The sequence below is a fragment of the Leuresthes tenuis genome, unplaced genomic scaffold (assembly GCF_036924035.1).
Source record: "Leuresthes tenuis unplaced genomic scaffold, fLeuTen1.0.hap1 SCAF_5, whole genome shotgun sequence".
Lineage (NCBI taxonomy): Eukaryota > Metazoa > Chordata > Actinopteri > Atheriniformes > Atherinopsidae > Leuresthes > Leuresthes tenuis.
The window spans coordinates 6,304,260-6,332,188 of record NW_027325359.1 but is presented as its reverse complement, the minus strand read 5'-3'; the positions used below and the strand labels follow the sequence as shown (position 1 = coordinate 6,332,188).

At 41.2% G+C, this 27,929-nt stretch overlaps 4 protein-coding genes across 8 annotated transcripts in view; 3 read left to right on the top strand and 1 right to left on the bottom strand.

Moving 5' to 3' along the window:
• The first annotated feature begins 623 nt into the window (after nt 1-623).
• Nucleotides 624-7,911, top strand: sinhcaf (SIN3-HDAC complex associated factor). The gene is made up of 6 exons (XM_072385626.1): nt 624-777; nt 3,300-3,427; nt 3,543-3,642; nt 3,743-3,866; nt 3,948-4,098; nt 5,666-7,911. The coding sequence occupies exons 1-6, from the start codon at nt 691-693 to the stop codon at nt 5,985-5,987; spliced, it is 912 nt and encodes a 303-aa protein (XP_072241727.1). The 5' UTR covers nt 624-690; the 3' UTR covers nt 5,988-7,911.
• Nucleotides 7,912-8,781: 870 nt separating this feature from the next.
• kxd1 (KxDL motif containing 1) lies at nt 8,782-10,603 on the top strand. The gene is made up of 5 exons (XM_072385196.1): nt 8,782-8,944; nt 9,257-9,368; nt 9,518-9,670; nt 9,745-9,791; nt 9,900-10,603. The coding sequence occupies exons 2-5, from the start codon at nt 9,271-9,273 to the stop codon at nt 10,154-10,156; spliced, it is 555 nt and encodes a 184-aa protein (XP_072241297.1). The 5' UTR covers nt 8,782-8,944; nt 9,257-9,270; the 3' UTR covers nt 10,157-10,603.
• Nucleotides 10,604-11,270: 667 nt separating this feature from the next.
• Nucleotides 11,271-17,515, top strand: LOC140306963 (endoplasmic reticulum-Golgi intermediate compartment protein 2-like). The gene is made up of 13 exons (XM_072385625.1): nt 11,271-11,716; nt 11,793-11,901; nt 11,969-12,015; nt 13,480-13,547; nt 13,666-13,706; nt 13,936-14,037; nt 14,131-14,223; nt 14,382-14,437; nt 14,559-14,657; nt 15,107-15,204; nt 15,291-15,453; nt 16,611-16,690; nt 16,803-17,515. The coding sequence occupies exons 1-13, from the start codon at nt 11,611-11,613 to the stop codon at nt 16,866-16,868; spliced, it is 1,128 nt and encodes a 375-aa protein (XP_072241726.1). The 5' UTR covers nt 11,271-11,610; the 3' UTR covers nt 16,869-17,515.
• A 548-nt stretch (nt 17,516-18,063) lies between these two features.
• magi2b (membrane associated guanylate kinase, WW and PDZ domain containing 2b) overlaps nt 18,064-27,929 on the bottom strand; it is an 82,324-nt gene continuing 72,458 nt past the window's right edge. For 3 of the 5 annotated variants that reach the window (XM_072385619.1, XM_072385624.1, XM_072385622.1), the window contains exons 13-22: nt 27,707-27,899; nt 27,507-27,622; nt 26,922-27,114; nt 26,174-26,413; nt 24,986-25,171; nt 24,313-24,628; nt 23,443-23,662; nt 23,187-23,330; nt 21,542-21,680; nt 18,064-20,571 (exon numbers count right to left, since the gene is read on the bottom strand). In XM_072385619.1, the coding sequence (XP_072241720.1) occupies nt 19,889-20,571; nt 21,542-21,680; nt 23,187-23,330; nt 23,443-23,662; nt 24,313-24,628; nt 24,986-25,171; nt 26,174-26,413; nt 26,922-27,114; nt 27,507-27,622; nt 27,707-27,899 (2,430 nt within the window). In that variant the 3' untranslated portion in view covers nt 18,064-19,888. Of the gene's footprint in view, nt 20,572-21,071; nt 21,161-21,541; nt 21,681-23,186; nt 23,331-23,442; nt 23,663-24,312; nt 24,629-24,985; nt 25,172-26,173; nt 26,414-26,921; nt 27,115-27,506; nt 27,623-27,706; nt 27,900-27,929 lie in introns of all 5 variants that reach the window. The other 2 variants (XM_072385623.1, XM_072385620.1) reach the window with 2 other exon arrangements.

Below are 27,929 nucleotides of genomic sequence, written 5' to 3'. Positions count from 1 at the left end.
CTTAAGCTTGAGCTTCTTCCTTCTCTTTTTGAGCATGTTATTTGTTATGATTATTGTTATATTAATGTTGCATTGTTTCAACGTGTTCAAATAAATCACACAAAATCAAATCTTTTCATCAAGCTACTCAAGAGCATGAACAATTGTTTTTGCATCATCAAAATGATCAATCTTACTTGAGGATGTATTGATTTTTTGATGATGTATCTATTTTTTCTTACACAAGCGGATGTTTGTCTTTAACTGACCACTGGGTGAAAAATCAAAGCTTAAAGCACCTTTTACTTCCCACTAAACTGGTCTGTTGTCTCGCAATTCAAATCAACAAAGCCCATCTACGTGCGAGACGCCGAACCTCCTAAAAACCTTAGGCCTCCAGACGAGCCATCTGGCGTTCTGTAGTAAAATCGACAGACCCCGCCCCTTTGCTTACATTCTCCAATCTGCCATAGCAACTGGGGCCGAGCCCCCTGTTCCCGCGCAATGTTCCCATCCTTATAAGGCCAGCAGAATGCAGACGCACGCCTACGTCATACGCCGTTTATGTAAATGCTTTGATTGAAGAAAAAGAAAAAAAGCCCTCTGCTCCACTCTGAAATGGAGGTGTGGATTTTTGCGCATGCGCGCTACGTCCACAACTATCCAGTCCTGTCCTAAAACGCAGACATCAACAAGAGAGCGGGTTTACTGATGCGGGTTCGTTTTCTTAATAGTCACATCGTTACGACGCGCTCCAATACTACTATTTTGTATCTGCTCTGCTCAACTTGCAACAAGGTAAGGATACCAGCCGCTTTCTGTGTGCTTTGTCGCGTCTTAAGAATGTTTTTAAGTCCTAACTGCGCTTTCAAACGTCTAATTAAAGACGAGCTTCGAGTTGAACAATTGCTCTGTTTAGGCCTGCTGCGGGACCGACGTGGTGGTCAGCTCCGCGCCTGGGCCACATTGTATAAGATTTAAGTAATGGGACAAAGTGGAAGAAAAGCAGGATAAACGCGAAGAGGAGTTAAAACGGTGTCAGAAAAAGGTTCCCATGCAGACACTCGAGGAGGATGGCTGGTGTTGTTATTGGTCCGCTGGGTGCGTTTGGCTGCAGGAAGAAATCACTATTTTTTTTTAAATTTTTTATCGCGAACCTAATTTGACCAAAGTCGGGTTTTGTAGTTGTTTGGCTCGGAAACACGCTTCTCCGAAAATGCGATAACATGTCGTATGTGGGCTTTCGGAGTGTGTCCGCAGTCTTATAGAAATTTACGCGAGCGACATAAGCCAAGTTGAATCTCTCACGCCCACCCGGACAGGAGATGCGTCTCAGCACGCGGGTGCTGCTGTCAACAAAACAGCTTCTGCAAGCACAAGTATTTACGAACGCCTTATGAAACTCCAACTGGGTGAAAATGTCTGTTTGGTACGAGACAATTGCGTAAAAAAAGAAAAAAAGTCGCTTTGAACTTCGCGCACATGTAGTTGAATGTGGACTGTTGCAGTGCCTCGGCTGAGGAATAACAAAGAGTAAAGATGAAATTACACGATTTCAACAGAACAGCTTTTTTGGACGCCGCCTTTAAGACCATTTGCTTTCTAAACGTGTTAGTCTCAGTTTGTATTTACGCGTAAACTTGATGGAAAGAGTGGGAGTCGGACACCGTCGAGCAGAGGACGGTCATCATAAAATGGGTGCGCAAGAAGCAGGTCGTGTGGCATGCCATGCTTCCTCGCTGTTGTGGGCGGTGAAATGAGGGATTTGCACTTTTATTTTCGATAGAAACTTGCGCCCCTTTTAATTTACTAAAAGCTAAAGGGGATTTTCACGCAGGCTTAGTCGCTTTCGGTGGTATATTTTTACGGTTTCCTTTAAAATGTGCAGTTTTTGCGGAAAATCGCTTCACACCCCCTTCTCCACATTGCCTCCGCCTTTGAAGTGTGTTGCCATGTTGAGTTACGTCACGTAGCCTACTGTATTCTGCTGCAGAGATCTTCTCCAAGCTACAGACGATACACGCGAAGCCGAAAAAGCGAATCGACCTGACGTAGATCGATGCGGGGCTGATTTTGTGGCGCAGATATGGAAAAAAAAGAAGTCCCTTACGTTACTGCTTTACCCACCCTTTATTTTTGTAGCCTTATTAGCCTATTTTTCTTTGCAATTCATCATAGCTGTGTATGAAATATTTTGCAACTAACTTGTAAATCTAAGTAAAAAGACTGAAACTGTTTTTGTCTCCAGTTTCCACTTTCCCGGGGATCTCTATTTTAATCTCACAGCTTTCAGAGACATATCCACTTATTGCTATGTGGATTTTGCTTCTGGAAATCTGTCTCTTCTTACACTGACATATCCTGTTATGTTTGTAGGCTGTGCATCAGTGACGTTTTACATTATGCCTCTTTTTAGGAGTAAAGTTGAACACATTGGCCAAATACAGTATATTTATGGTTTCATAAAATTGCATACAAAGGGATTACAATTTATTTCCCAAAGCCAACAAGAACGGTATTTGTATCTCATACCCACGGATTTGTTTAGACACAGTACAATTTGATTTAATTTAATTTAATTTAATTAATTTAAATCATGCAACTTCGATCAGTATCTGATGTAAGCATCGGAGTGAGATGTCTGTAGTTTCCCTGATCTCTGCCTGCTCTCCGTGGCACCGCACTGTCAGAAGACCCCGAGGACTGATGGCAAAGGAGGAAAAAAAAACGCTGTCTGGGGGGGCGCGGCTCACAGTTTTGCCGCAGTTTGGGTCCACATGTGCTCTGGAGATTACATTTTGCCTAGCAACATAAATCTCTTTTTTTTTTTTTTTGCAGAATGCAAGCGTGATACATGAGTAGAATACGAGTCAGTCCCCCACTTAGACACACTTCGATTTAGCATTTTTCTTTCTGGTAATATGTTATGTTTGTGGTTCGTATTTGAGGACAGCAATGCATGCTGAGCAGCCTGGGGGCTCGGACGAAGTGCGTGCTAGGAGTTCCCAAAACGAAGCGTGAATCCTGTGAGCGCAGCATGGTGACATTATCTGTCTGACACGCTGTCTGACTGCTGACCTACTTCCACCATGTGGGTCAGAGAACAGAGATGTAATAACAAAATCACATCCCGTGTATGATTGTTAATAACTGAACCCGTTTTGAATAAATATAGCAGGTGTGGATATATCCACTTTTTTTTTTTTTACCTCCTCTGCTCTAAAGCAGACGTGCAGCAGGGAGGTGCTGCAGTTTAACTCACTATGCACTCTGATGAGAGCCCGAGGTGTTAATATTTAAATGTTCATTTCTGTTTGCAGATGTTCGGCTTTCACAAGCCCAAAATGTACAGGAGTTTGGACGGCTGCTGCATCTGTCGTGCAAAGTCGTCCAGCTCTCGTTTCACAGACAGCAAGCGCTATGAGAAGGACTTCAGGAGCTGTTTTGGGTAAGACGCACCTGAGCGAGCGCGGTTTGAAGAGCTGAGCTGCAGCCTGTACAGCACACCTTGTTGCTTTGAGAAGTTTCTGTGTGTCGCCTCACAAACTGCGACTGTTTTGCAGGTTAAGTGAAACCCGATCTGGAGAGATCTGCAATGCCTGTGTTCTCCTAGTCAAGAGATGGAAAAAACTTCCTGTGGGAACCAAGAAGAACTGGAACCATGTGAGTTTGGGTTGTAGCTCACTTCATGGCTAAGCTCTTGGTCGTGACAAACACATGAATTTTTAAAGCTCATTCCTCTTGTGTCTTGTCCCTCACACAGGTTGTTGATGCCAGAGGAGGCCCGAGCCTGAAGATCACCTCCAGACCCAAGAAAATAAAGTCCGTCTCCAAGAAAGCTCGACCAACCCAGATCAGCAGGCTGCAGAAAGAGCTTAAAAGAAACAGTATGTTCTGTCTGTTTGAGCTTAGATTTCTTGCCACCGCTTACCAAGGGGTCAATTTCAATGCTTTGTCCTGCTCACCAGATTCAGATGCCCACAGCACAACCTCCAGTGCCTCTCCCGCTCAGTCTCCCAGCTACAGCAACCTCTCAGATGACGGTTCTGATGCCGAGCTGAGCCCAGGATCCAGCCGCTCTCCCGTTTTCTCATTTCTGGACCTGACTTATTGGAAGAGGTACATGAGATGGTGGAGCACAAATGTGCTTTATCATACTGTACATCACATTAAAAATTGTGATGTTTCTCATTCTTTGGATGTTTCTGAAAGCCACTTCTTACCAACAGTCCACCCACACTTTTATTATTATGATTCACGGTCCTGTTCCACCTTTTCGTCTTTTAAGGGTGTGATAGCTCCCGCTGTTACCATGAATCAGAGACTTTCTGCATGATTAGACTTATGCAGATCACTTAAACACATCTGTGGTTGTGTAGAGCCTTTCATCTCACACGTTACCAACTTCTTGCTCAAAAGTTTAAAGTGCAGCTCGCAGGTTAACCATCTCAGAGAGTTTAAGTTTAGAAACAAGAAAGAATTAACTATCAAAAAAATCATAATAATATATATGTATGCCCTGCAATTTTATTTAGAGATTTGAAAATAAAAACATATCTTAGCAGTGACATAGCTCGAGGGGTTTAACAAGAACAAAAACATGCTGATGCATTTCTAATTTTGAAGCAGGTGGGTTTTAATATAATTCAAGAGACTGCTCTCTCGTACGCTGTTTTTTTTTTTTTTACTACTACAGGCAATATTGAGTAGAAAAAACAAAAAAAAACACTCAGTTTTGTTGTTATTGTTTGTGGAAAGCAACTAAGTGCATTTATTTTCCAGGTTCAGTTAACGGTCACTTTAAAGACGATGATTTTACCGGTATAATACGTGCAAAAAATTAGTTAATTGAATTAATATCAGCAGTTTCGAGCCATTTTGGCTTCTAGAATTTCACAAAATCTGTGTTTAACTGAGCGTCAAACATCTTTATTTAATACATATTTTCTTTTCTTTAAACGTCTCACATGGTTTCCTGTCAATAAACATTGGAATGACCCTTTATCAAACTAGTAATCATAAGGTTAGAGTAAAAGTAAAAAAAACCCTTGTTTTTATTTTCTCTCCTGCGATTTGTCTGTTTCTGAAGCTGCATGCAAAGCTCCTGAAACCCCAGCAGCTGCAGCAGCAACATGCTGTTTACACCTTCAAAGGGACCAAACGAGTGCTTTTACCATCACAAATAAATTACTTTCTGCTTTTAATATCTATGTACTTTTATTTAAGTTGAATTTTTCTATGCAGGACTTTTACTGTACTGGTACTTTAATTGAAATGATTTAAATAAAGGACCTGAATACTTGCTCCACTACTAATACCAATGAGGTCCGTGGGGCATTTTCCTGCCCTATAGGCAGCCATTAATTTCCAATCATTATTATGTAAAAGGATGGTGGAGACTTGCTTGAGATAAGTAATCACTGAGAGCAAAGCCTGAAATATATGGCTCCATAATTAAATAAGACAAATCTATTTCCTAAAATGTAAAAATCAACATAAATTTTAGGGTTGACATAGTTGCTGGCCTGCTTTCATGCTAATTAAAAAACATACATTTTTTGTTGTGATTACACTTTTAACTATATTTTACGAAGGTTTTATGAATTGTGTATAGTTTGTAAAACACAAAAAAGCTTTAAATGGTCGTGGTTTCATTCTTCTGATTAAGTGTCAATGTTTTGTGTAGGCAAAAGGTCTGCTGTGGAATAATCTACAAGGGGCGCTTTGGGGAGGTGCTCATCGACCCCCATTTGTTCAAACCATGCTGCCGCAAAAAGCAGCGAGAGCAGCAGCAGCAACAAGAAGAAGAAGAAGAGGAGGAGGAGGAGGATGAGGAGGAGGAAGAGGTGGAAGTGGAGGAGGGCCAAGTGGGGGTGGAAAAACCCCAGACGGAGGGGGAAGTGAAGGAGACGCCTATGTGTGAGGAAAATGCAGAACCTGCTAAGCTATGCGTCACCGTGACAACACCCCCAGCCAGGAGTGGGGAGGTGGCGGCGGAAGGCTGGTGAAGTCGAGACCCCCACTTTGCTGACACCGCTGAAGAAATGTTGGGGTACTGTTCTGTTTTTTTTTTTTTTTGTTTTTTTTTTCAGGACTTGCAGAAGGAAGTTGCCTCAGATTGCCTTCAATCATAAAGCAGCTGGAATCCTTTGTTTTTTTGTTTCTTTCTTTGCGATAATGTTGGAGGTCTGTTTCTTATTTTTAAACTGTAACTTATTGACTTATTGTGTTTAATTTTGTCTCTTTATTTGTATTTAAGACTTTTACCATCCTGATGATGGACCATCATCCGCGGTGTTATTGATCTTCTTTAGATGAAATGCTGGAGCTCTGGTACATTCAACAGACTTTATTCCAAAACGCAATACATCCACTTATTTACAGAAAAAGGAGCTGCTTGAAACACACAGATGAACCCGTTCTCACTGTGGATAACTTGTAAGCATACGTGTTAGGATGAATACTATAATGAGAGTAGTGTTGCTTTCTTTTTTTCTATAGTAGACAACTCTTTTGGGTTTTTTTTTAAATGGTGGGTATCCCGTTTTGGAATGAATGACACTTTACACTGACGGAGCACAGATATGTACAGTAGCCCTTGTGTTTTTCTGTCCTTTCACAATGACGTCCACTCCTATCAAAAGATTTGTGTTTGTAGACTGGATTAGAGTTTCTGTGTGCAAATATGTATGTGGATCCCATTTATATAAGGCCTATTCACAGCTTCAACAGCAAATACACCAGCCTTAAATGTGTGTTACAGACAGTGCTAGTGTTATTTCTGGATTGGTATTAAGGGAAAAAAGGGACAGTAGATGTGTCTATTGTGGCCTCAGCAACACATAGTGCATTTTGCATGAATGGCAAGTCCACTCATCCAAAAGACCTGAAATGATCTGATGCATGAGTCTTCTAAAATTGCATGGCCTTATAGAAACTGTAAATCTTACTTTTATTTTTTTGGATCCGTTTCTCCGAAGTTTTAACTTATTTTTGTATGTAAAGAAGAAAAGGAAAAAGGAGAAATAAAAGTGTCTTTGCATAATAATACCACACAACACAGCAGCAAAACACAAAATCGGTCTATTGTCATTCCGCAATATCAACATCAGTGATTTCCGTCATTTCTGGGTCAGTTTATGGTAAAAGTCTTTATATAAGCTGAAATTCTATGCCATTGCCTCTAATATACAACAATTGTGTTGTGAGGTATAGCCTGATATTACTTTATTTATCAAACGAAAGCCAAAGCACATTGAAATTCACCCAATGTCAAATCAATGCAGGTTTTCTATGGACACTTGTGCTTGTCCGGGGTCATTTGTATGTATGTTTATGGTATTTTGAGAAGAACACTAAAATGAAATTTCATACATGTTATGTTGTAGTTTTGGAGCTGCGGGTGTGTTATGTACATAAAGGGTTGGCTGAGTCACGTGGCTCTCATAAAGGTTTCATTATTTATTTATTTCATATTTATTTGTATCCCGCCTTAGAAGTGTTGAACTATGAATTCTTCTCACCTTTAGCTTTTCATCTTTAGAAAACAAATGTAATTCCCACGCAGATTTCCTGTACTGCTGCGTTGTACCGAATTACTTGTTGTCGATATTTGTGAAATGTTAAGTATTTATTTACTCATCGTTTGAGTTGCGTGCAACCTAACTTATTCTATATCATCACTTCCCATCTGTATCATTTAGACTGTAACAACTGATAGATTGCAACCAAATTGTACTCCTCCCTTTTTACCATATAGCTTACTAATGTTAGAGTAGTAGGATACTATAGTAGGATGCCTAACTCTAGACTTGCATGTACTGTTGCTATGCATTTACTTAGCTTTCAAGTTAGACAAAGCGGTTTTGTATTTTTTATACATCATGTACTTTTTTTACATGTCCCTTAATAAAAGTAATTTTGTGAGTTTTATGGCAGTATTAAGGTGTGAGTTTGTTAGTGTATGTAAAGACCACAACAGGATGATTCGTGTCAGTGGAAAGAAAGGAGAGGGGGCAAGCAACACAAAAGATTGTACGTTAAAACATAGTGTGTAAAGAGTTTGATTGTAGATGACACTAGAAAAAAGACGACAAACATCTCTGTTGAAATCATCCCAGCACCCTAATTTCACTGTTGCCGTTTAAAAATACTAAAGGGCTTCATAAGATTTTGTAATACAGGACTTTCAGAAATTCTTTTTTTCACAGTTTAAAAAAAATGTAAATTATAAATTTTTATCCGACTCTTATTCTTCTTTGACATGTGAGTAGTTAAATTTTCCAACACTAACCAGGATAAAGAAAGTACCCAGCAGTGATTATTTTTTAACACCAGTGAAAGTCCTGTAGTTTATTTTTTTTTGTTTTTTTGCCTTGTGTAGCAACACATAAAAGTTCATAGTGAGAACAGAGATGTGTAAATCATGATTTGTGGTAGTAATGCTGTCTGGGTCTTACTGAATTTGCTAAATTTCTGAATATTTTACCTTTTTTTAAGTCATGATTAGAAGGATGCTGAAACTAAAAAGGCACCAATATAATTGGATGTTTTGAAACATTATGCTTTTCCATTTTGTCCAGAATTTTTGTCCAGAATTCTGGACAAAATGGTATTTAACCTCTGTAAGTCTGTTCTTTCTTTCTCATGTCCCAGACCTCCTCTTCAAGCATTAAAAAAATGATCTTTGCACGTACAGTTACGTTACGAATACTGAAATCATTTGTAGCGTTGCAATATGAAAATTAAAGAGAGCGATAAAGATAATTTGCCTTAGTTCGTGATCGGTTAATAGAAGCAACGAAGAAGAAAAAGGATCGCATACCGGAAATGGAGGTCCTATGACAGGAAGTGTTAAAAATACAGGATTGTTTTTAATTTTGTTTTACAGTCAGCTTTCTGACTTAATGCCAGTATTCTATTTATTCTAACTAAATATTGAAAAATTACCGCCGTGAGGCCTGAGGTATGTGATTTGAATTTTGTTGCAGCGTTTTTTGTGTTTTTTTTTTAGCTTGCGAGCTAACTGTAAAGTCAATGTAAACATCGTGCATCCTGCGAACCGTGAGCTGTATGTGTATATGAAATGCCGCTGATAATATGAACAGTCTGCAGACGAAGATCTGTTTTAATCGCAGTCAATAAATCTAACTATCAGCGCCGTCTTTTTCTGTGGTTAAGCATTGCTAACAGGCTTCTCGAGGATACAGTGCACTTTGTTGGGCTTTCTGAACACTGTTCTTCTCACACACTTTTTGATCAAGATTTGTATTTGCAGCTTTTATCTTCATCATGGTGGAGCCTACAGCATCTGCCGTGTTCTGTAACAGGATGCTGAGCATGGTTAACTCTGAGGATGTGAATGCCATCATCCAGGCTCAGAGACACATGTGAGTGTCTGTGATCATCCTGATGTGGCTTTCCTGTAAATATAAAATGTGCACTGTTTTGTGCGTGTCATCTAATTTGTGATGTTCCTGTCCTGTTCTGTATAGAAGGTGATTGTTGTTGTTTTTCTACCTGATTTCTGTGTAACCAGGCTCGACCGTTTTGAGAAAACCAACGAAATGCTGATCAACTTTAATGGACTGTCAAATGTGCGACTGCAGCAGATGAATGAGCGCTTCCTGCTACACACCCGCACTCTGGTGGAGATGAAGAAAGATCTGGATAGCATCTTCCGAAGGATCAGGTAAGTCATTGGTGCCCCAGTTTAAGCACACATGTTCATACACAACCCCTGATTGGTCTCTTCTGCTTCTCAAGGACATTAAAAGGGAAGATTGCTAAGCAGTACCCTGAGGCCTTCAGTAGTGAGTTTGTTTTCATTTGTCACTTCACAGCTGCTATTAACTTCCTCCAAACTATCTTTGCTCAAAACATTCTCCATAACTCTTTTTTTTTTTTTAACCCCCTGACAGATGTCCATGAGTCGCCCATCTTGGAGGATGACGATGATGAATTTGACCCAATTCCTCCAAGCTTTGCGACAACAATCACAACAGCCACCTCGGAGCACAGCACAGAGTCCTGTGACACAAGTCCTGATGTGATCTCACCCACTGTGAGCAGATGCTCTGAAGATCTCTCTCAGGAGCCACCTGACACGCCCACCTCTGACTTCCTAGAGACAGCTGTTCTGCAGGATGAGGGTCCTGACTCTGTACCTGCAGAGTAGAGAGGACAATTTGCAAATACATACATGGATTTCTTTCACATGAAACGGAGCCTCACCCTACACCTCTTAGCAGCAGGTCATGTTGTATATTTGCGTGAGTGTTAGCCTCAGTAATATTAGCTTTTTCACTGATTCATCTTTTTGTCGGAGACCACAACCTCAATATCAGACGTATCTCTGATCTGTCACAGAGAATAATGAACTTTTGTTGGCATGTTTGTTTGTCTTATGCCTGCTTAGCACCTAAGTAATGCCAAAAATACTTGAAGCTGTACATGTTTTTAAATGTAAATAAAACTCTAGTCCTTACAGTGTATCTTAGCAAAAGCCTATATCAATTATATAATTGTGACTGTATTTTTTTTGTTGTTTTTGCTTGGAAAGATGCACGACTGACTGAGGAAAGGAGTTTCTCATGATGTCATAATTAAATTGGATGCAGTTGAAGTTTGTGAACATTTACTACACTGTTATCTCACTTTTGAAAGGTTGTGCACCAGTATTATTATTTTACAGGCTCTTAACTCTATTTTTCTTAAAGCCTTCATGAATGTCCCATGCAGCTTGATAAGGATGCTCTTTGCATTTGAAAAGGAATATTTTCTTTGTTTAAAAAAAGCTATTTTATAATGTTATAGCTTAGTTTTTCATTTCTCTGTGAGATGCAAATGGTATATTAATCAAAAACTACAATTGTATGTTCACATCAAAGGTGTGTTGTGATGAGACATTGTATGAGTTCTGACAAGAAGACACTAATTCACTGTGAATAACTGACAAGATTAGGATGTGTTAACAATAATATCCTCATGCTCAGCAGTACGTTTGGGAAGGGTTCATAAATGCATATTTATAAGCGTAGAAAGCAAAGAAGATGCAAGCACAAGAACTAAACTGTCTCTACAGATCATAAAGAGTCTGCACGGGCTCCAAAATAAGTGATTCAATTCTTTTTTTGCACGCAGTCAAAACAATGAGTGACTCAGAGCCAAACTTGCATGGTTCAAGATTTATTTTCTCTTTTATTTATCGGAAACCAAAAATTCATACTCAGAACCTGCACACATCGCGGACACTGATCACCGCTAGAGGGCGCTGACACGAAACAGCAGAATTTTCTTTCCAGACAAACAGGGTTAAAAGCGACAGCAGCACGTCATCAACACCCCTGTTACTTCCTTGGTGTTGCTGATTTCTTGACCTGCAGTGGACAGAAGACCCTCAATCGCAAAAAAAATAACGTTTTATGCAATTTTACGCAATTTATTGTAACCCTAAAAGATCAGCCGTTTGTGTTGCGGTTAAACCGGCTAGCAGGCTAACTAGCTAACACGGTTGTCTCGGTAGCTGTCATGGTGGACGACAGAAAACAGACGTGTTACTAAACGTTACTTTACCACAACACACTAGCCGGCGCTTTATGACGGTGTTACACCTCTGCTGCTGGTCCCAAGATGAGGAGACTGACGAGGAAGAAGGCTCTGACCCTGGTGAAGGAGTTGGACGCCTTTCCTAAAGTGCCCGAGAGCTACGTGGAGTCCACAGCCAGCGGCGGAACAGGTACAGACACCCAAGTTGCTGCAAACACAGCTGCTATGAGCCATTCACACAAGTCTCACTCTGAAACTCTCTCCAGTGTCTCTGATAGCTTTCACCCTCATGGCTGTCCTTGCCTTCCTGGAATTCTTTGTGTACAGAAACACATGGATGAAGTACGAGTATGAGGTGGACAAAGACTTCAGCAGGTAGAAGCTGCACGTTCTCATTTTAAAGTACTGATGTCACCTAACTGCAGCTGTCCTTCATTTACAGCAAACTGAGGATAAATGTGGACATCACAGTGGCGATGAGATGCCAATGTAAGTACATATATCGATTATATTGACCGACTCCATTAACCGATCAAATTTTCATTTAATTCTTGAGTGTTAGAGCAAGCTGAGGGTTCAAAAAGGCTACTGTCCTTAAAAATGTTGTGCACGCAGGGGTGCATCTACCTACTTTCTGAGGGTTATGCAGGCATATGACTGGCGCCCCCCATTCATAACAATTCAATGATAAATTTACAGTATCAGATTACAGTAATAAGGTTAGAGTAATCAAAATACTGTAATAAGGTTACAGTAATCGGATTACAGTAAAAAGTTACTGTAATTGGAGTAAAGTAACCAGATTACTCATTATCATAGTTGGATAACTGTAATCAGAGTACTCAGATTATTGTAGTCAGATTACTCATATTGCTGTAATCAGATTGATCAGATTACTGTAATCAGATTACAGTAATAAGGTTACAATGACTTTCGATTATGTAGTCATGTAGTGCCAGTGTTTTGTGTGGCAAGGGGGTGTGAAGAGGGATGGGGCACCCAATCAGTAATGTGCCTTTGTTATTGATCTTATCATTTACACATGCAGAAAAGCTGTTAAATTAAGAAAATGCCTACTCGAAATTACTTTTCCACGATTGCTCTGGCACTCTTTCTAGTGCAGTTCCCCAATGCGCCGCATATAGTGCATACCCACTTTTTGTGCCACTGTGTGTACGTATCATTTTGGTTGAATGGACAGATATGTATGTCATCATAGAACATTTAAGATGGATTTTCATAAGAAATTGGCCTTTTTTTTTCTTATTTTCAAAGATCTATTACTGAGTAGAACTGAAAGCAAAACAAAACAAAACAAATTCCAGTAAAAAACACTCATATTGCAATATGTGTGAAGTCTATATTTTCAGTATGATGAAGTAATGAAATTGCTGGAATAATTTGAATTTTTGCTTCTAAAACAATATGTTTTTTATTTTTATTTTTATTTGAGCCTTTATTTTCTCAGAAGATTTAACTCTTGAGCTCTAAGCACACATTTTTGCAGAGTGTCCTGTTTACTACGGGCTGGTCTGGCACAAAAACGAGGCAGAAGTAAATGCTCATCTGAAAACGAACGTTTTAAAATGGCTGTGCTGTAGCGCTGGAGGACATGGAGGAAAACATAATTAGCTAAATTGATAATGCTAGTGAAAAATGTAACATTAAACCGTTCACTTTTAACCTTAACACCATTACATGTTCTTGTATTTCTTAGGATTTTTTAGGATTAAATACGCCATTTATTTATTATTTAATTACATTGCCATTAGTATTCATTAGTCCATTAAGATAGACTGAATAAACACTATTTTACCAGATGAATTTGTTACTTTAAATAGTATTGAGGAAGGCATGTTATGGCGGTGCTAAAATATCGTCCCTTGAGCAAAGTGATAAAAATCTGACTGTGTGGTCACCGATGTGACAACTGTCCTGCGTGGTTGGATGCAGATATAGGAGCGGATGTCTTGGATCTGGCAGAGACCATGGTCGCATCAGATGGTTTGAAGTATGAACCAGTGAGTCTAAGCTTTTCTTACTGATTTACCAATAGAAACGCATGATATTTTAATTTCCTATAACTTCTGTATTCTTTTCTGACAGTTGATTTATTTTAATTTTTTTTTTACATTTCAGGTCGACTTTGAGCTTTCATCAGATCAAAGATTATGGCACATGTAAGATAAGAATGAACCTTTCCTTACATGTGATATCTTGTAAAGTTTGAACAATATTACACGATGTCCGTTACACTGAAAAGGAAAAAACTGCTACTCATCCAACGGTGTATTTTATAAATAATCCATTTTGCACCCATGATCATATGATGTGATGTTTGACAAAGAATTTACCTGATTGAATCTCATCCCGACTTCATCTTTGCTGTTTTTCATCCTTCTCTGTCAGGACTCTTCTGCACATCCAGGAGCGTCTGAGAGTTGAACACTCTCTGCAGGATGTGCTCTTTAAGGCTGCGATAAAAGGAGCCCCTCCTGGTCAGATTCGAAGGTACTGAACCTTCAAGATGATCTGCAGTAAATGTGTTCACGCTGATGAACCTGGAAGTTTTCAGCCATGTTGTTGTTAACCTTCCTCCCTCAGTGCGGACGGCTCCAGTTCTCACAGTGCCTGCAGGATACATGGACATCTGTACGTCAACAAAGTGGCAGGAAATTTCCACATTACTGTTGGCAAGTATGTACCTGCGCCTATAAGACAGTCCTGTCGATATATTGACTCTTATGGCTCACTTTACCTTGTTGAGCTGTAGATGGTGTGCAACATGCAGATTATCACTATCACAGAGCAGAAACTTTTCAGAGGCCGACTTTGACCCTTTGATCCCTACGCAGGTCCATCCCGCACCCCAGAGGCCACGCACATCTGGCTGCCCTCGTCAGCCATGACTGTGAGTTTTTTTTCTTCTCAACTATATGTATTTATTAAACTCGCACTGTACAGTATAGTTGTGGTTCCTTACACACATAGGATAAAGCACTGGTATTCACCTGATCTTGATGGTGTCGTAGCTTACAACTTCTCCCATCGGATTGATCACCTGTCCTTCGGAGAAGCGATCCCTGGTATTATCAGCCCTCTGGACGGCACGGAGAAAATCTCTCCCGACTGTGAGTCTGTATTGTTAAACATCAGGAGATTTCCACTACAGGAACTAGCAGGCAATTTTACAGTAACTTTTTTCATGTTCATAATGCAGGCAATGCTGGTTGTCAGAGAAAAAATAATCTAGGGTGGTACTTCTGAGTGGTCCTGAAAAATAGTTGACTGAGGGGCTTGACATTCAGTGGTTAAACTCAGAAAAAGCACAAACTAGCAGCCTGTCAGAACTAAATTGCTGCCCTCTCAAACATCAGCTGCAGAATGATGCGACAAACACCAAACATCTCAGTTCCCTTCACAGAACTTTGGGAGTCTGACAGAAAGGCTCAGAGGCACAATCTTCCTCTTAGTTCTTGCAGTGGAAAGCCAGCTTTTACTCCATTGTTCTGTTTTATCTTTATTAATGCTCTTAGTATGTTTGTTTTAGTATTAACAGTTTATTGATGCTTCTCTCTAGCTAACCACATGTTTCAGTACTTCATCACCATCGTGCCCACTAAGCTGAACACCTATAAAGTTTCTGCTGAAACGCATCAGTTCTCTGTCACAGAGAGGGTAGGTTTATTGGTTGTACATTTGTGCAGCATTGTGGTTGACTCCGTGTCACTGTGGTGAAGGTCTGTATTCCTCTCTTCCTGCAGGAACGAGCGATAAACCATGCTGCAGGCAGCCATGGCGTCTCAGGGATCTTTATGAAATACGATATCAGCTCACTAATGGTCAAAGTCACTGAGCAGCACATGCCTCTCTGGCAGTTTCTCGTCAGACTCTGCGGCATCGTCGGGGGAATCTTCTCCACCACAGGTAGATAAATCCACTCTTTGAAAACTGAACTCACGACATAATCATCTTGAAGATGCAGCCTCAGCAAAAAGTTAAAATGATATTCGTAGCCATGCTTTCATTAGCGTTGAATCACATGAAAATAAAAATCCTTGTGCTTTCGTGACCTCAGAACGAGCTGTTCTGCTGAGTCTTTCACATTTCACAGCCAAGTGGGAGCCAAGAACAGCCAAACGCAGGAAGTAGAGCTGGGTTTTCTGCATTTGTAGCAGCCACCTTTGTATATTTTATTCATTTCAAAAAGGAGGTTGAAGCAGAGGTATTTAAGCCCAGATATCTATCCATATTTTTAAGGTAAAATCACAGTGTTCTTGCACAGGAGTGCAGTTGTGATGGGGAATTGCACTTTGCAGATTTCGGGACATCCAAAGCTGTGTTTCTGTGCTTCTTTCAAGCACAAGAAGAAAAAAAGAAACCCAGCAAAGTGAGTCTGTTTTAGCACAACTGCATCACCATAAATAACCTATCTGAGGTCAGGAAACCTCGGCAGCTGGGCCAAGGTAATCACATGCTGCTCTCTGACATATCAAACATCTGCGCATCAGGTATTAGTCCTAGTTTCTGGCTTTTGGAAAAACAGTCAATTCCTCTGTTGGCTGATGTATCTGAGCTTCTGTCACAGAGCAGTAAAACGTATCCTCACCTGTTCACCGAGCCTCCTCTGAAACAGCTTTGGAGCCTGTGCTACACTGTGAAAACCTTTTGTATTAAAGCATATTTCATGTGAAAAAGATCACCTGTAATGTAGATCATACACTTTTGAGCAAACTTATTCATAACCAGGGATTTGATCTCCATCTCCATTCATATACCACTTGAAAGAGGACTTCAGACTTAAAATCTTCCAACCCAAATATTCATTAGGTGTTCTCATTTGTTTTCCTGAGAATGATGGAATTACTGGCAATAAATAATGTTTAAATAGTAGATTCTAATGTCAGTGGTTCATAAAGTGGCATGACAAAAAAATCACGCTGAATGTGTTATTCGTGGACTTTGAAATGCAGACTGCCATCTTAATTTAATGTCCTCCAACATGTAAAAAGGAGCAACCCCCTCTAACCGCGCCCCCCCCACATGGTCACCAGTGTTTCAGTCGGATCGTTCTTCTTTTGCAGGGATGATCCATGGGATGGTGGGATTCTTGGTTGATGTGATCTGCTGCCGTTTCCAAATGGGAGTCTACAGACATCTGAATGTAAGAAAGAGCCTCACGGGTGGAGTCACTTTGAAATAACTCTCCAGAGTAACTCTACAAATGAAATACGGCCCTGTCTTGATGTTTTTGTTCTTTTCTCCTCTCTCTTCAGGCTCCCCTGAATATACAGGAGGACGGTCAAACTGAGGTTCCTACAGACGGTTACGCTGAGCATTGAGAAAACAACTCGGCAGCTCACAGGACTCACCCAACCCGACACACTGATAGCAACAAGATTCTGGGGAAATGTTTACAAGTCGTCTTTTTTTAAAAAGTGGCTCTGCTTTGTGGTGTATATTTTTTTTAAAACTTCTTTTTTAATTACGTGGATGACAAATTCAGATGCGACTGTCCATCCGCGTGAGAAGGATTGTAGTCCATACATTCACTAATTTTCTATCACTATCACTGGAAAACGTCAGAGAATATAGAATATGATGGTCGCCTACAGGCCTGACATAGGCCGACATATCTTCACTTATTCTGGCTAATTCGACCTCTTTGTGCAGTTTGCCTTCTTGAAATCTTCCTCACACTACAAGTTCCCATTAGGTCCAATAAAGGTTAAACCTGTGTGTGTTTGTCTAAGGCCTTTAAAGGAGAATAGAGTGAACAGATCTTAAAGTTGCTCTATCTCTGCTGCACAGGCTCACCTTCATCTGCAAAGATGAGTTTATTTTCTGATTGTTCGACGATAGCATTGCTCAGAGTCCCACTGCCCAAAATGTTGCAGTTTATTATTATTTTTCCGATCAGTTTAAATCCTAGAGAAACACATTTATAAGTTAAACGTATAATAAAAGAACACGTTTGAGAAGCTGAAAACTGCGATCATCTACCTTTCTTTGTGTGTGCAATCGATGAAGCTTGCAAATTAGCATCGTTTCAGCCTCTGGTGTCAGTTTTAGTAAAAATCTCTTGAGAATATTTTACACCATGTCAAGAGTTTATTTGACAGTATTTCAGAATATCTTTTAGTAAACAAGTTTTTTGTTTTTTAGCAAAATGTAATATATCAGTACTGTCGCATTTCATAAAAATAGTTGTTCACGTCTTTGAAACTACAGTATCAATGATACAGTAAACCATATTTGTAGGAATACAGCTGTACAAGGTGAATAGTACACAATTAACACTACACAGTTATACTTGATCTCAATGGGGATTTATGAACGTGCCGTCCTTCACAGGCTCCGATAAGCAGTTTTTTGTTTCTGTGTACAAATCCAGTCACAGCAGGCAGGGGGACGGCCTGGATGGAGATGATGTGTTCTCTCAGTGGTTCTAAACTGACATTTGTACACACAGTAAACACATTTCTACAGCCTAATGGCATGTTGTCATGCTCCTCGCTAACATGTTAACCAGTTTTTCACATAAACCATAGTTCAGTCAGATCAGAAACATCCAGATCATATTTTACTGCGGATCAAGATCAGTCCCGGTGATCTCCCAGTATGCAGGTGCGTTGCTTTGCTAAAAGCATGAGTGTGCCATCATGCTGCGTTCAGTCAAACTGTCACAACGTGTCATCTGTCGTTCCGGTACTCAAAAGCTCTGATGGTTCATTTTTTAAGAAAGGACAAACAACTTGCTGAGAGATGATTTTCAAATGGAGAAATGCAGGAGTGTGACTTCATCTTGAGTGTCTCCGTTAAACAGCAGCATGCCTCAACCTCTGCCAGACACAAGATCTTGTGAATAAACAAAATTTTGAATGCTTTTGACTTTTGCGGATCATCAAAAATCTTGGATGTAAATACAGTGGGCACTGGTTCTGCCAGCAATAATGCACATTTAATGTCTTCTTACAGAGCAAAGTTGAAATACAGGAACCATGGTCCACGCTGATAAACGGCTCTTCACACCTACATGACCGAGAGGAGGATGTGATACTACAGGCTACGTTTCTCTCCTTTCAAAAGCGCTCGGGGACAAGGGCGATCATTGACACTGATAAGCTTTACAGCTGAGAGTGCATCAAGATATATACTGCTTGGCGTTATGTAAGAAAAAAACAAACTGGTTCCACAATTCAGCAGTTTGCTGACGTGTGCATGATCACCAAGTTCCCAACACAAGTCACAAAAGCAACAGCTCTGCAATAGTTTGAGTAAGGCACTCCGCCCCACTTCATGACAATCGGCCTCCTCTTCCCCTCTCCCACAGTGATGTGGTAAACTAAGCACAGTAAAAGGCATAGAAATGGGAGAATGGACAAAGTTTTCCTGTTGGATATTAAATGAATACAACACAGCTTAATTTTCTGCACGATGACCGACAATCAGATCGTGTACATGACTCAGAGGAGTAGTACGAGTTCTTACTAAGCCGACTGTTCCCAGTCATTCAAACGTGATGAAAAAGAAGATTCCTTTTGTCTCATAAATACCAACTTGTCTGCTCCACAGATGATGCTCTCACCATGTTCTTCCTTTAAAAGACTTGTGAGTCTCTCTAATGACATAGTGTTTCATATCCATGCACACAAACACTGCCTCCCTCAGCGGTCCGGGTTTGGTGACTTTCGCAGTCTTTGATATGTAGTTATAGACGAGGCCATGGAAACAGTGATTCTAAAATACTGTCCCGGGTTATTTGTCTCTCTCTTTTTTTTTATTTTGTATGATGTACCCAACTACAACACTACCTCAAAACACCAACAGGTCTGTTTTTGAGTTTACCAAATGTACATATTTTTCACATCTTTACATTTACATTATGTTATATATTGTTTGCATGTAACATATGTCGGGTTAAGCAGGCTGTCATTTGAGACAGAGTTTTAGTGTCACTGCCTCCATCTGACAGACGGATAGTCTTAATCTTCCCACTCCCCGCAGAAATGGAGTAGAAGTAAAGATCTCTTGGATCAGGCCATACTGGACTAACCAGTCAAAGCCAGATGGAGATGAGCAGTCAAAGGTGCGCAGCTCCACTCAGAGTGAGACACTGTTGCTCCTTCTGTGATCAGAATGTCAGCGTTCACATGTGAGGGTCTTCATCAGGTTTATACTGTGAACTTTTTTCTGTTCTTTAAGGTAATGGGTGTAAGAATTATCTTGTAAGAACAAATAAAACATAAAAACAAGACTTCACGAGCAGATGGAGAAGAAAACAGGACAGAGATGCCAAGGGAGATGCTTTTCTCTCGGAGTGTGGAGCCATACAGTGTGATCCAGCCCCTAAGGATCCATTCTACCTGCTTACTGTGGAGGTCCATGATCTCAGGGTGCCAGGCAGTTTGTCAGACCCAGGGATGTTCCAGGGCCCTGGGGATGCAGCTGCACTTCTTGCTGAAGGACCATCAATTGTTTTAGAGGGACAGCAGAGTCCACTGTGGCCTCTGGCCCTCTCATCTTCTCTGGAAAACAGGCCTCTGGACACCAGCCTCTCCTGGAGGCTGACGTGTCCATCTCCACTGCCCAGAGATGCTCCATTCAAATTCACACTCACATACGGGTCCCAGGGCCAAACAGTGCTCACCGCCTGTGTTTGCAAGCCCTTTCTCTCACAGCAGGGGGAGCAAGTCTCCCTTCTCTCAATGGACCTTCCCACAACAGCTTTGGGAGGCAAAGCCCGAGGCTGCCTGTCACCAGGTCCACAGTCCAACTGTCCAGACCCCTGCGGGGTTGCCTGCCCCCTGATGATGCATTTTTGCTCGGTGGACCTGCCACCTGTCGCCCCTCTAATGGAGCTGTGGTCTGTCAGGGTTGGAGCTTTGTCTGCCATGCACACTGTGGCCTCTAGAGGGAGCTGATGAAGAGGGTCTGGGGCTGAGACTGGATGGGAGGACAGCGATGGATTCAGGCGAGGCTCCATGGTCACTTCCTGCAGGGCAGAGTGGGCTGTAGAAAAGGAATCCCAGGGGCTGGCACTGTCTGTCAGGATGGGAAGAAAACAATTTTAAGATGACTAAAATTAAATAAATGAACATCCAACATGCACATGCAAACCAACAGAACGAAAGCTGAGGAGAAAATAAATCAGACAGGAAGAGAGATATATTATCTTTTCATTTAATATCAGACAAAGCTGCATGCAAATATGCATGATTAGCCAGGATTCATTCAGTACTTGAGGATAATTCACATGTTTATAGTTGTGTGATGGACTGATCCAGGGGAGCTTTGAGCACATAGATTTCACACCGACTACTTCACAGCTCTCATCAACATGACACAAGTTCATCTAAAGGGTCTCTTCAAACCATATTGCTCTCCTACTACAGCGCACAAACTCATAGATTCAAACTTGGCTGCAATTTTCCCCCATGCAGAAATGATCACGCACACATACACACGAATGCATGCAGAGAGCATATCTACAGACCACACAGATTAATCAGTATGGAGAGAGAGACATGCAATTTTTCACAAACCGTGTCTTTAGAGTGGCCCATTAGGAAGAAATAGGGGGAGCTTAGTGTGTCACCTTTCATGCACATGGAGAGGTTGGAAGGTACCATTCCTGAGGGAAGGCAAGTAAAAGCCTATACCAATCATTAGACTTAAAGCAGAGCTGTTACAATTCATGAGGGCTGTAGAGCAGGTTGTTTCTGTATAGTATCTACTGATTGACCAAAAAAAGCTTTTCACATCAAGAGACGCTTGAGGAGTCAGAACAGAAAGGCAAGGAGGATAGTGCAGAAAGATATTGATGTATGTTAATATGTTCCTAAGTAAAACATGAACAACTTGTGGAAAAAAACAGCTTGGTTACAAAACAGTAATGCTGAATGATAAACAATAACTCTTTGGTGAGAGAGAAGTCAGGTCAAGGACTAAAACAGGAAATAGAGTGGAAATAATGGTACATTTAGTAACTTCCATTTCTGCCAGGAAAACCCACCATATTCTGGCACTTGTCCTGTGCCTCTCTTCAGCAGTAGCCTGACCCGTCTGCCACCTGCTTTGATGAGTTCAATGGCGCGAGCATGAGTCATGTCCCGAGTGCTGTCCCCGTTAATCTCTATAATCTGATCTCCTACCTGGAGAAGACATACACAGAACCGGGTCAGTTTCTGTCAACCTCTGTTTATCTGCAGGAGGTTAACTTTTCTTTTCTCTACTGAGCAACACAACAATAAGTCCTATAACCCAAGTTCCAAAAAGTTGGGACACTGTATAGAATGCAAACAAAAACTGAATAGAATTATTTGCAAATCTTATAAATTATTCACAACAGAACTTCTGAGATCAGTTTTGGATGCCTGTGATATTTGGGCCCTCACATGGCACTGCATCGCTGTCATGGAAATCACTGCATGGGTTAAGGAACACTCTCAGAAATCATTGTCTGTGAACACAGTTCACTGTGCCATCCATAAATGCAAGTTAGAGCTCATGCAAAAAAGCAGCCATATGTGAACATGATCCAGAAATGCTGCTGTTTTATGGACTGAGGCAGAGTGGAAAGCTGTTATGTTGGAAGTCTGTGAAAGATGTATACAGGTTTTATAACAAAATATGCTCCAGATTCCTTTTACAGGGAAGGCCTTGCATATTTCAGAAAGACAATGCTAAACTGCATAGTGCAGCTATTATAACAGCATTGCTTTGTTGTACAGGAGTCCAGGGGTGCTGGACTGGTCTGCCTGCAGTCCAGATTTTTTTTACCAACTAGAAAAATTTGGCTCGTCATCCATTCATCCATTTTCTATAACCGCTTAATCCAACTCAGGGTCGCGGGGGGGCTGGAGCCTATCCCAGCTGTCATTGGGCGAGAGGCAAGTAAACCCTGAAGTGGCTGCCAGTCCATCACAGGGCATTCGGCTAGTCATGAAATTTAAAATACGACACAGAAGAGCCAGAACATTTTAGCAGTTAAAATCCTATATCAGAAAAAGAAGAGGAGATGCTACACAGTGGTAACCATGCCCCTGTCCCAACTTTTTGGAAGAATGTTACTGCCATTAAATTCAAGATGACCAAATATTTTTCTGTTAAATGGTAAAACGATTTCTGTTCTTTTGGGAATAAAATATTGGTTTATGAAATTTGCAAATCATTACTTTAAGTTTTTATTTATATTTTATAGTGTCCCAACATTTTCTGGAATTGGGGTTATATCGAATGCTAAGGGTAAGTGGGGGCTGAATCAGTCATTGAGAAGTAAGTATTTATACTTACTCCAGCAGATGGCAAATCGATGCTCTGTTTAATTTCAAATGTATCCAAGAATGGATGTATGCCTTTGGTACATAGTGTGACATCGTATCTTAATCTAAAGAGCATGCTAGGAGAGATGGGCTTTACAAAGGACACTCGTCTACATTTGAGATGGGATTAATCTCATTCTTCCAACATTTCTTCAACAGAACAGCAACTTTTTAAAGATAAGAAAAGATAAGATAAAATAATTTTACACAGTACTTGAAAATATAAAAATGGAATGTATGAAAAGAAATGGGAATACAATTCATTAAAATGTTCTTTATTCCAAAGAAAATATCTCAATTTTTAATTTTTTCATTCAATAGTTTCCTAAATCTCACCCTCATCCTTCCATTTCTTATAGCGGGACCATCCTCTGCAAGGCGCAAAACAAATAGGTCCATGCTGTACTCTCTGCCCCCGCGGATACTGAAGCCGAAGCCCTTTGTGCTTTTCTCCAGCTCCACTGTGAAGTAATCATAGTCCTGCAGGACAAAATTAAGACTCACAATGACTTTAATAAATAAATACCTAAACCTGTAGACGAATGAAGGATGTATGCCAAGCATAAGCTGACAGCTCTTGATTTAGCTCTACCTGTAGTCTGAAGTCAGCAGGAATCCCCAAAGGGAACTGTGCGGCTGCAGGGTGCTGTCTGAAGTCCAGCAGGCCAGGTGGGTGTCGGTAGTCCAGCGTTGGCGGCTGACGATAATCAGTTACTGGAGGGTGACGATAGTCAACGGGAGGTTGCCGATAGTCAGTGAAAGGAGGATGGCGGAAGTCAGGTTTGACATCCTGTCTTGCTTTTACCTCTGACCTGAAAGGATTAAAAATGTCAAGAGATTGAGAGGTTTGGTTTGTGTAAGGATGGAGAGGGCACCGTTTTTAAGACGAGTAAAAGATCCATAGGTTCTCCAGAAACAACCTCACATCCAGGTGTTTTTCTCAGAAAGTGGACAGTGTCCCTAACAGTGGAGATCAGTGAAGCAGCAACTTGGGCTTAGCATGCAATATGAGAAAATAGACTGCTGAACAAGAATTACTGCCTGTGTGCAGATGAAGAGAACCGTCAGAGGAAGGACGGAAACATCAGCTTCAGTGTTGAAACTTCTATCAAAGTCCCACTTTGAAAATAAGTATACATCTACAGCTCTGGGAGTGCTTGTCTATTGTCTTGATCTGAGACTCATATCTATCACACTTTCATAGTTTTGACACGTAACTGGGTCTGATTGCTGGGCCTCTGAATTATAGAAGAGATACCGTATGGTAAATTATTCACAGACACTGTAGGCGCTAAGTGATGTTATGCAACAAGGCCAGCCTGAATCTGACTGGGACCAAAGCTGTCTGCAGTCACAGGTTTCCTCGTGAACCTACTGGTACGCAAGGAGAGGAAGAGGCACACTCTCCTATACACACACAGCTTATCTGTTGTACAGAAAAATCTTTTGAGCACCATCTCACCTGCCGTCATGGAGGTAGAGCTGTGGAGGGAGTCCAGAGGGCTGAGTGACCGGGCTCTGCTGAGTTCCAGCTGGTGTAGGCTGGGAGGCTGCTGGTGCAGGAGGGCCAGTCACTGTTTGGTTTGTCTGAGCTGGTGTCTGGCCAGGTTGAGCCGGTGCTTGACCAGGCTGAGTGGCCGTTTGGCCTGGCTGAGGGGCCATTTGGCCCGTCTGGGGGCCTCCTTGGCTTGACTGGGCTACAGGACTAGGCTGGGTCTGCGGGCTGTGTTTATGGGTCATAGGGCTCTGTTTCTCTGAGCTGGGCCCAGAATGGGAACCTGCAATGAAAAGAAGGGGATTTCACCTTGTTTAAAAGCAAATTTAGCTCTGAGGGAATGGGGTTAAAATGGACTAAAAAATTAAGCATGTTCAGGATGTCAAGGACTGCGGTACTGGTATGGAAATATTGCTTGGAGAGACGTTGTAGCCTTTAAGTTACAGAGAACACCACTTTTGCAAACTCTTTAGATTACACTACTTTGACTTTTTAGGTTAAATAATCTTTATAGCTTTCGCTTGTAAGCCAATCTTAGATTAAGAGAAAGACAAAGTTGACCTTTAGTCTTCTTTGAATACAAACGGAACAATAATAATGGAACAACATCTAATTTAAACTCACATGTATAAATACTTACCCTCTTCTGGTATGATGTGCAGTGTGACTGTTAGTCCAGCGTCTTTAATGAGCTTGACAATGTCTGCATGTGGCATGCTGATGATAGACTGTCCATTTACAGCCAGGATCCGGTCGCCCACCTTCAGCTTCCCACACCTGTCTGCAGGGCTACCCTCAATAATGCGTCCAATTTTATGGGGCACAGCTGGAGACGGACAATAACAACGTAATTGTTGCTGACAGTTTTGAGATGGAGATGTCAAAATGGCCTAATAACACATATGTTCTTGTAGTAAGTAATCCCAATCCCAATTAAAACCAATCTAATAATCATCAGTAATAATTGTGAACAGTGCAGCCATTTTTTTCAACTTCAATTATTGTGATAACTTGTGACTGGATCGCTTCATTGGTTTGTTTATTCAAAGTTGTTAAGAAATTTGACTTTTGAATACCCATATATCAAATGTCTATAACACGAACATCCAAACAACAATTTTGAGTTTAGAATTTTATGGACACTTGAGGAGCAAACTAAAAAGTCTCAATATAAGACAATTCTGAACCTGTGGACCTGTTTAAAATGCAACATTGCATCCTCAATGATGTGTGATAATGTGTTGACTTCTATAATATAGAGGGGTCGACACAAGTTTAAGCGCAGGACTTATAAAACAAAGGATGTTTTGTGCATCCTCAGTCCAAGTCTACCGAACACTACTGCATTCTGTTAGAAGATATCAGCTCACTCAAGTAAAATGTTACCATATTTTCCGAAAAAGCCACATTTAGCACTGTTTAATGCACTACATATGTATGAAATTAAGATGGAATTAAGAACTAAATAATAAGGCAATCTTTAAAGTTTTAGCTTGACCCCAGTTAACGGAGGTTGTGATGGAGTGAGACATACAGCTGACGTTAAGTTGCTGTTGAGGGGCATGACGCTCACAGGTAATTAGTAACACTTGTGCTCTGTTATGGAAAATCTTTTAAATCTATCCAATATATTCTAAAATTATTCATTGCAGTATAATTGTGTATTTTTAAAACTTTTTTCTCCATTTAGCACTTGGTATAATTAGCAAAACCAGTTCCTTGTTTTGCAGTCTCCGTCATTATTGGTCATCAGGCTGTCTAATTAGGATTTCTTTTTTTGAAACAACCTTTAGGGCTCAGGATAGACATTAATCCCTCTGCAACTCACTGATGACAGTGGCATTCTCCGGCCTGTTTAGGGAGCTGATGATGACAAAGCCGAAGCCCTCGTTCTCCTTGCGGTGAATAACCACATCGCTGGTTTGCAGGGCGGATCCCTCGGCGTGTGAGGTGGCAATGGGGACAATGACTGCTGCAGGTCCTGAAGCCGAGGCCGCATCGCTCCGCGGAGAGCTGTGCTGTGTCGACACTGAACCTGGGCTGCGACCATTCACTGGGCAAAGTTCACCTGAAGAGAGCAGACATTGTAATTCAAAGCGGCGCCTCTGTTATTGTAAAACAGACCAGTTTAAACACCATGTCTGTTTGTTGTGAAAACTGCTCAAAAGGTGAACGCAGCAAAAGATGCAGTCTCCAGTTATCATGCTTGCACTTTTCAAACCCCTATCTCTGTCACAGTCAAAGTCAGCTCAACTGTTGACAGTTAAGACTCTTGTGTAACCACAAGCCCTTGCAGGCCATGTAAATACAAAGATAGACACAAAACACACAGCCCACTGCGGTGCTCACAATGAACAAAGGATAGATGTATGTATGATCTGCTACCAAAGAAAAACTGAGTGGGTGAGAAGTACATAGTGATCCTGCGCACAGACTGTCAGCATGTGTGTCCTGTCCAAACTGTGATTTTTTATCTAATGCCAGTGAAATGTGCAGCTTGTTCTGCAATCTTGGTAAAGTGTGAAAAGATGCAACAAAAAAGAGCAAAAAAAGAAAAAGAAAAAACAGGTCCTCACCCGGCATTTGCACTCTCCTTCTCACAGTCAAGCTGACTTGACCATTTCGAGCAGCTGCGTGCATCAAGTCTATAACATATTTGTGCGGTTTCCCAGCAACCACATTTTTATCCACGGAAATTAGCTCATCCCCTGGTCGAAGTCGCCCATCGCGCTCAGCAGGAGTGTTCTCTATTATAGCGCCAATAACAATCTGTTCAAAGACAATTGATATTAGCAGCATAGATGAAGGTGAAGATGATGAGACACACAATGGAATCACAGAATAATTGCATTATCTAGCTAGTAAGATACTTTTGGATCATCGTAACCTTCATAACATTCAGCAGTCGAATTCTCTCTGAATCAAAGTTTGCATGCTGTTTTACAACGTGAACAAGTTATCAAGGCGTTATTCAGTATGGGAGGTACTGAGCAGTTAGAGGGTCAGGGTGCTTGAGTGCAAGTCAGCGTGTGGAGTCTGGAGGATATGCTGGTCGATGGGTATACAGAATGCAGAGTGTGAGATGAGAGTAGATGCATGTCAGATGAAGCTGGTGTGTATGGGGTTAAATATGTGTGTAGTCCAGCCCGTCCCATACGAGCCTTGTCACGGGCGTCCGGACTCACAGCCTGCACGGCCTCGTCTCCCCCAAGGATGCGAAAGCCGAACCCCGTCTTCTCCCTCAGCAGGTGCACCTCTACCTCCTCGTATTCAGGACCTGAGTCAGACAATGAAGGTTAATTCTGTTGTTCTTGTGTTATGTGCTACAAACAACAGAAAAACTGAAGTTTTCTGCACTCACGTCTGCTCTCATAGATAGCCCTCGACTTCTCATAAAGATCATAAGGGTCAGGTTTGTTAAGGTCGAAGCCTTCTGTGGAATCCGGCACAGATGTGCGGTGTTGTGGCTGGTTTGGGAAAGGCATCCCAGGGGGTAAGACTGGACCAGATAAGTTCGCCTGAGGGCTGCCGTGCGGGTCCCACTGGTCAGGCAACTAGAAGAACAAAAAGGGATGTGTAATTTG

Coding starts and splice junctions, on each gene's coding strand:
- kxd1 (XM_072385196.1), top strand. CDS start 9,271: ATGGTGGAGCCTACAGCATCTGCCGTGTTCTGTAACAGGATGCTGAGC. Junction 9,369..9,517: donor ATCCAGGCTCAGAGACACAT/GTGAGTGTCTGT, acceptor CTGTGTAACCAG/GCTCGACCGTTTTGAGAAAA. Junction 9,671..9,744: donor AGCATCTTCCGAAGGATCAG/GTAAGTCATTGG, acceptor CTGCTTCTCAAG/GACATTAAAAGGGAAGATTG.
- LOC140306963 (XM_072385625.1), top strand. CDS start 11,611: ATGAGGAGACTGACGAGGAAGAAGGCTCTGACCCTGGTGAAGGAGTTG. Junction 13,548..13,665: donor ATGGTTTGAAGTATGAACCA/GTGAGTCTAAGC, acceptor TTTACATTTCAG/GTCGACTTTGAGCTTTCATC. Junction 14,658..15,106: donor GGAGAAAATCTCTCCCGACT/GTGAGTCTGTAT, acceptor GCTTCTCTCTAG/CTAACCACATGTTTCAGTAC.
- sinhcaf (XM_072385626.1), top strand. CDS start 691: ATGCGGGTTCGTTTTCTTAATAGTCACATCGTTACGACGCGCTCCAAT. Junction 778..3,299: donor TCTGCTCAACTTGCAACAAG/GTAAGGATACCA, acceptor TTCTGTTTGCAG/ATGTTCGGCTTTCACAAGCC. Junction 3,867..3,947: donor GAAAGAGCTTAAAAGAAACA/GTATGTTCTGTC, acceptor CCTGCTCACCAG/ATTCAGATGCCCACAGCACA.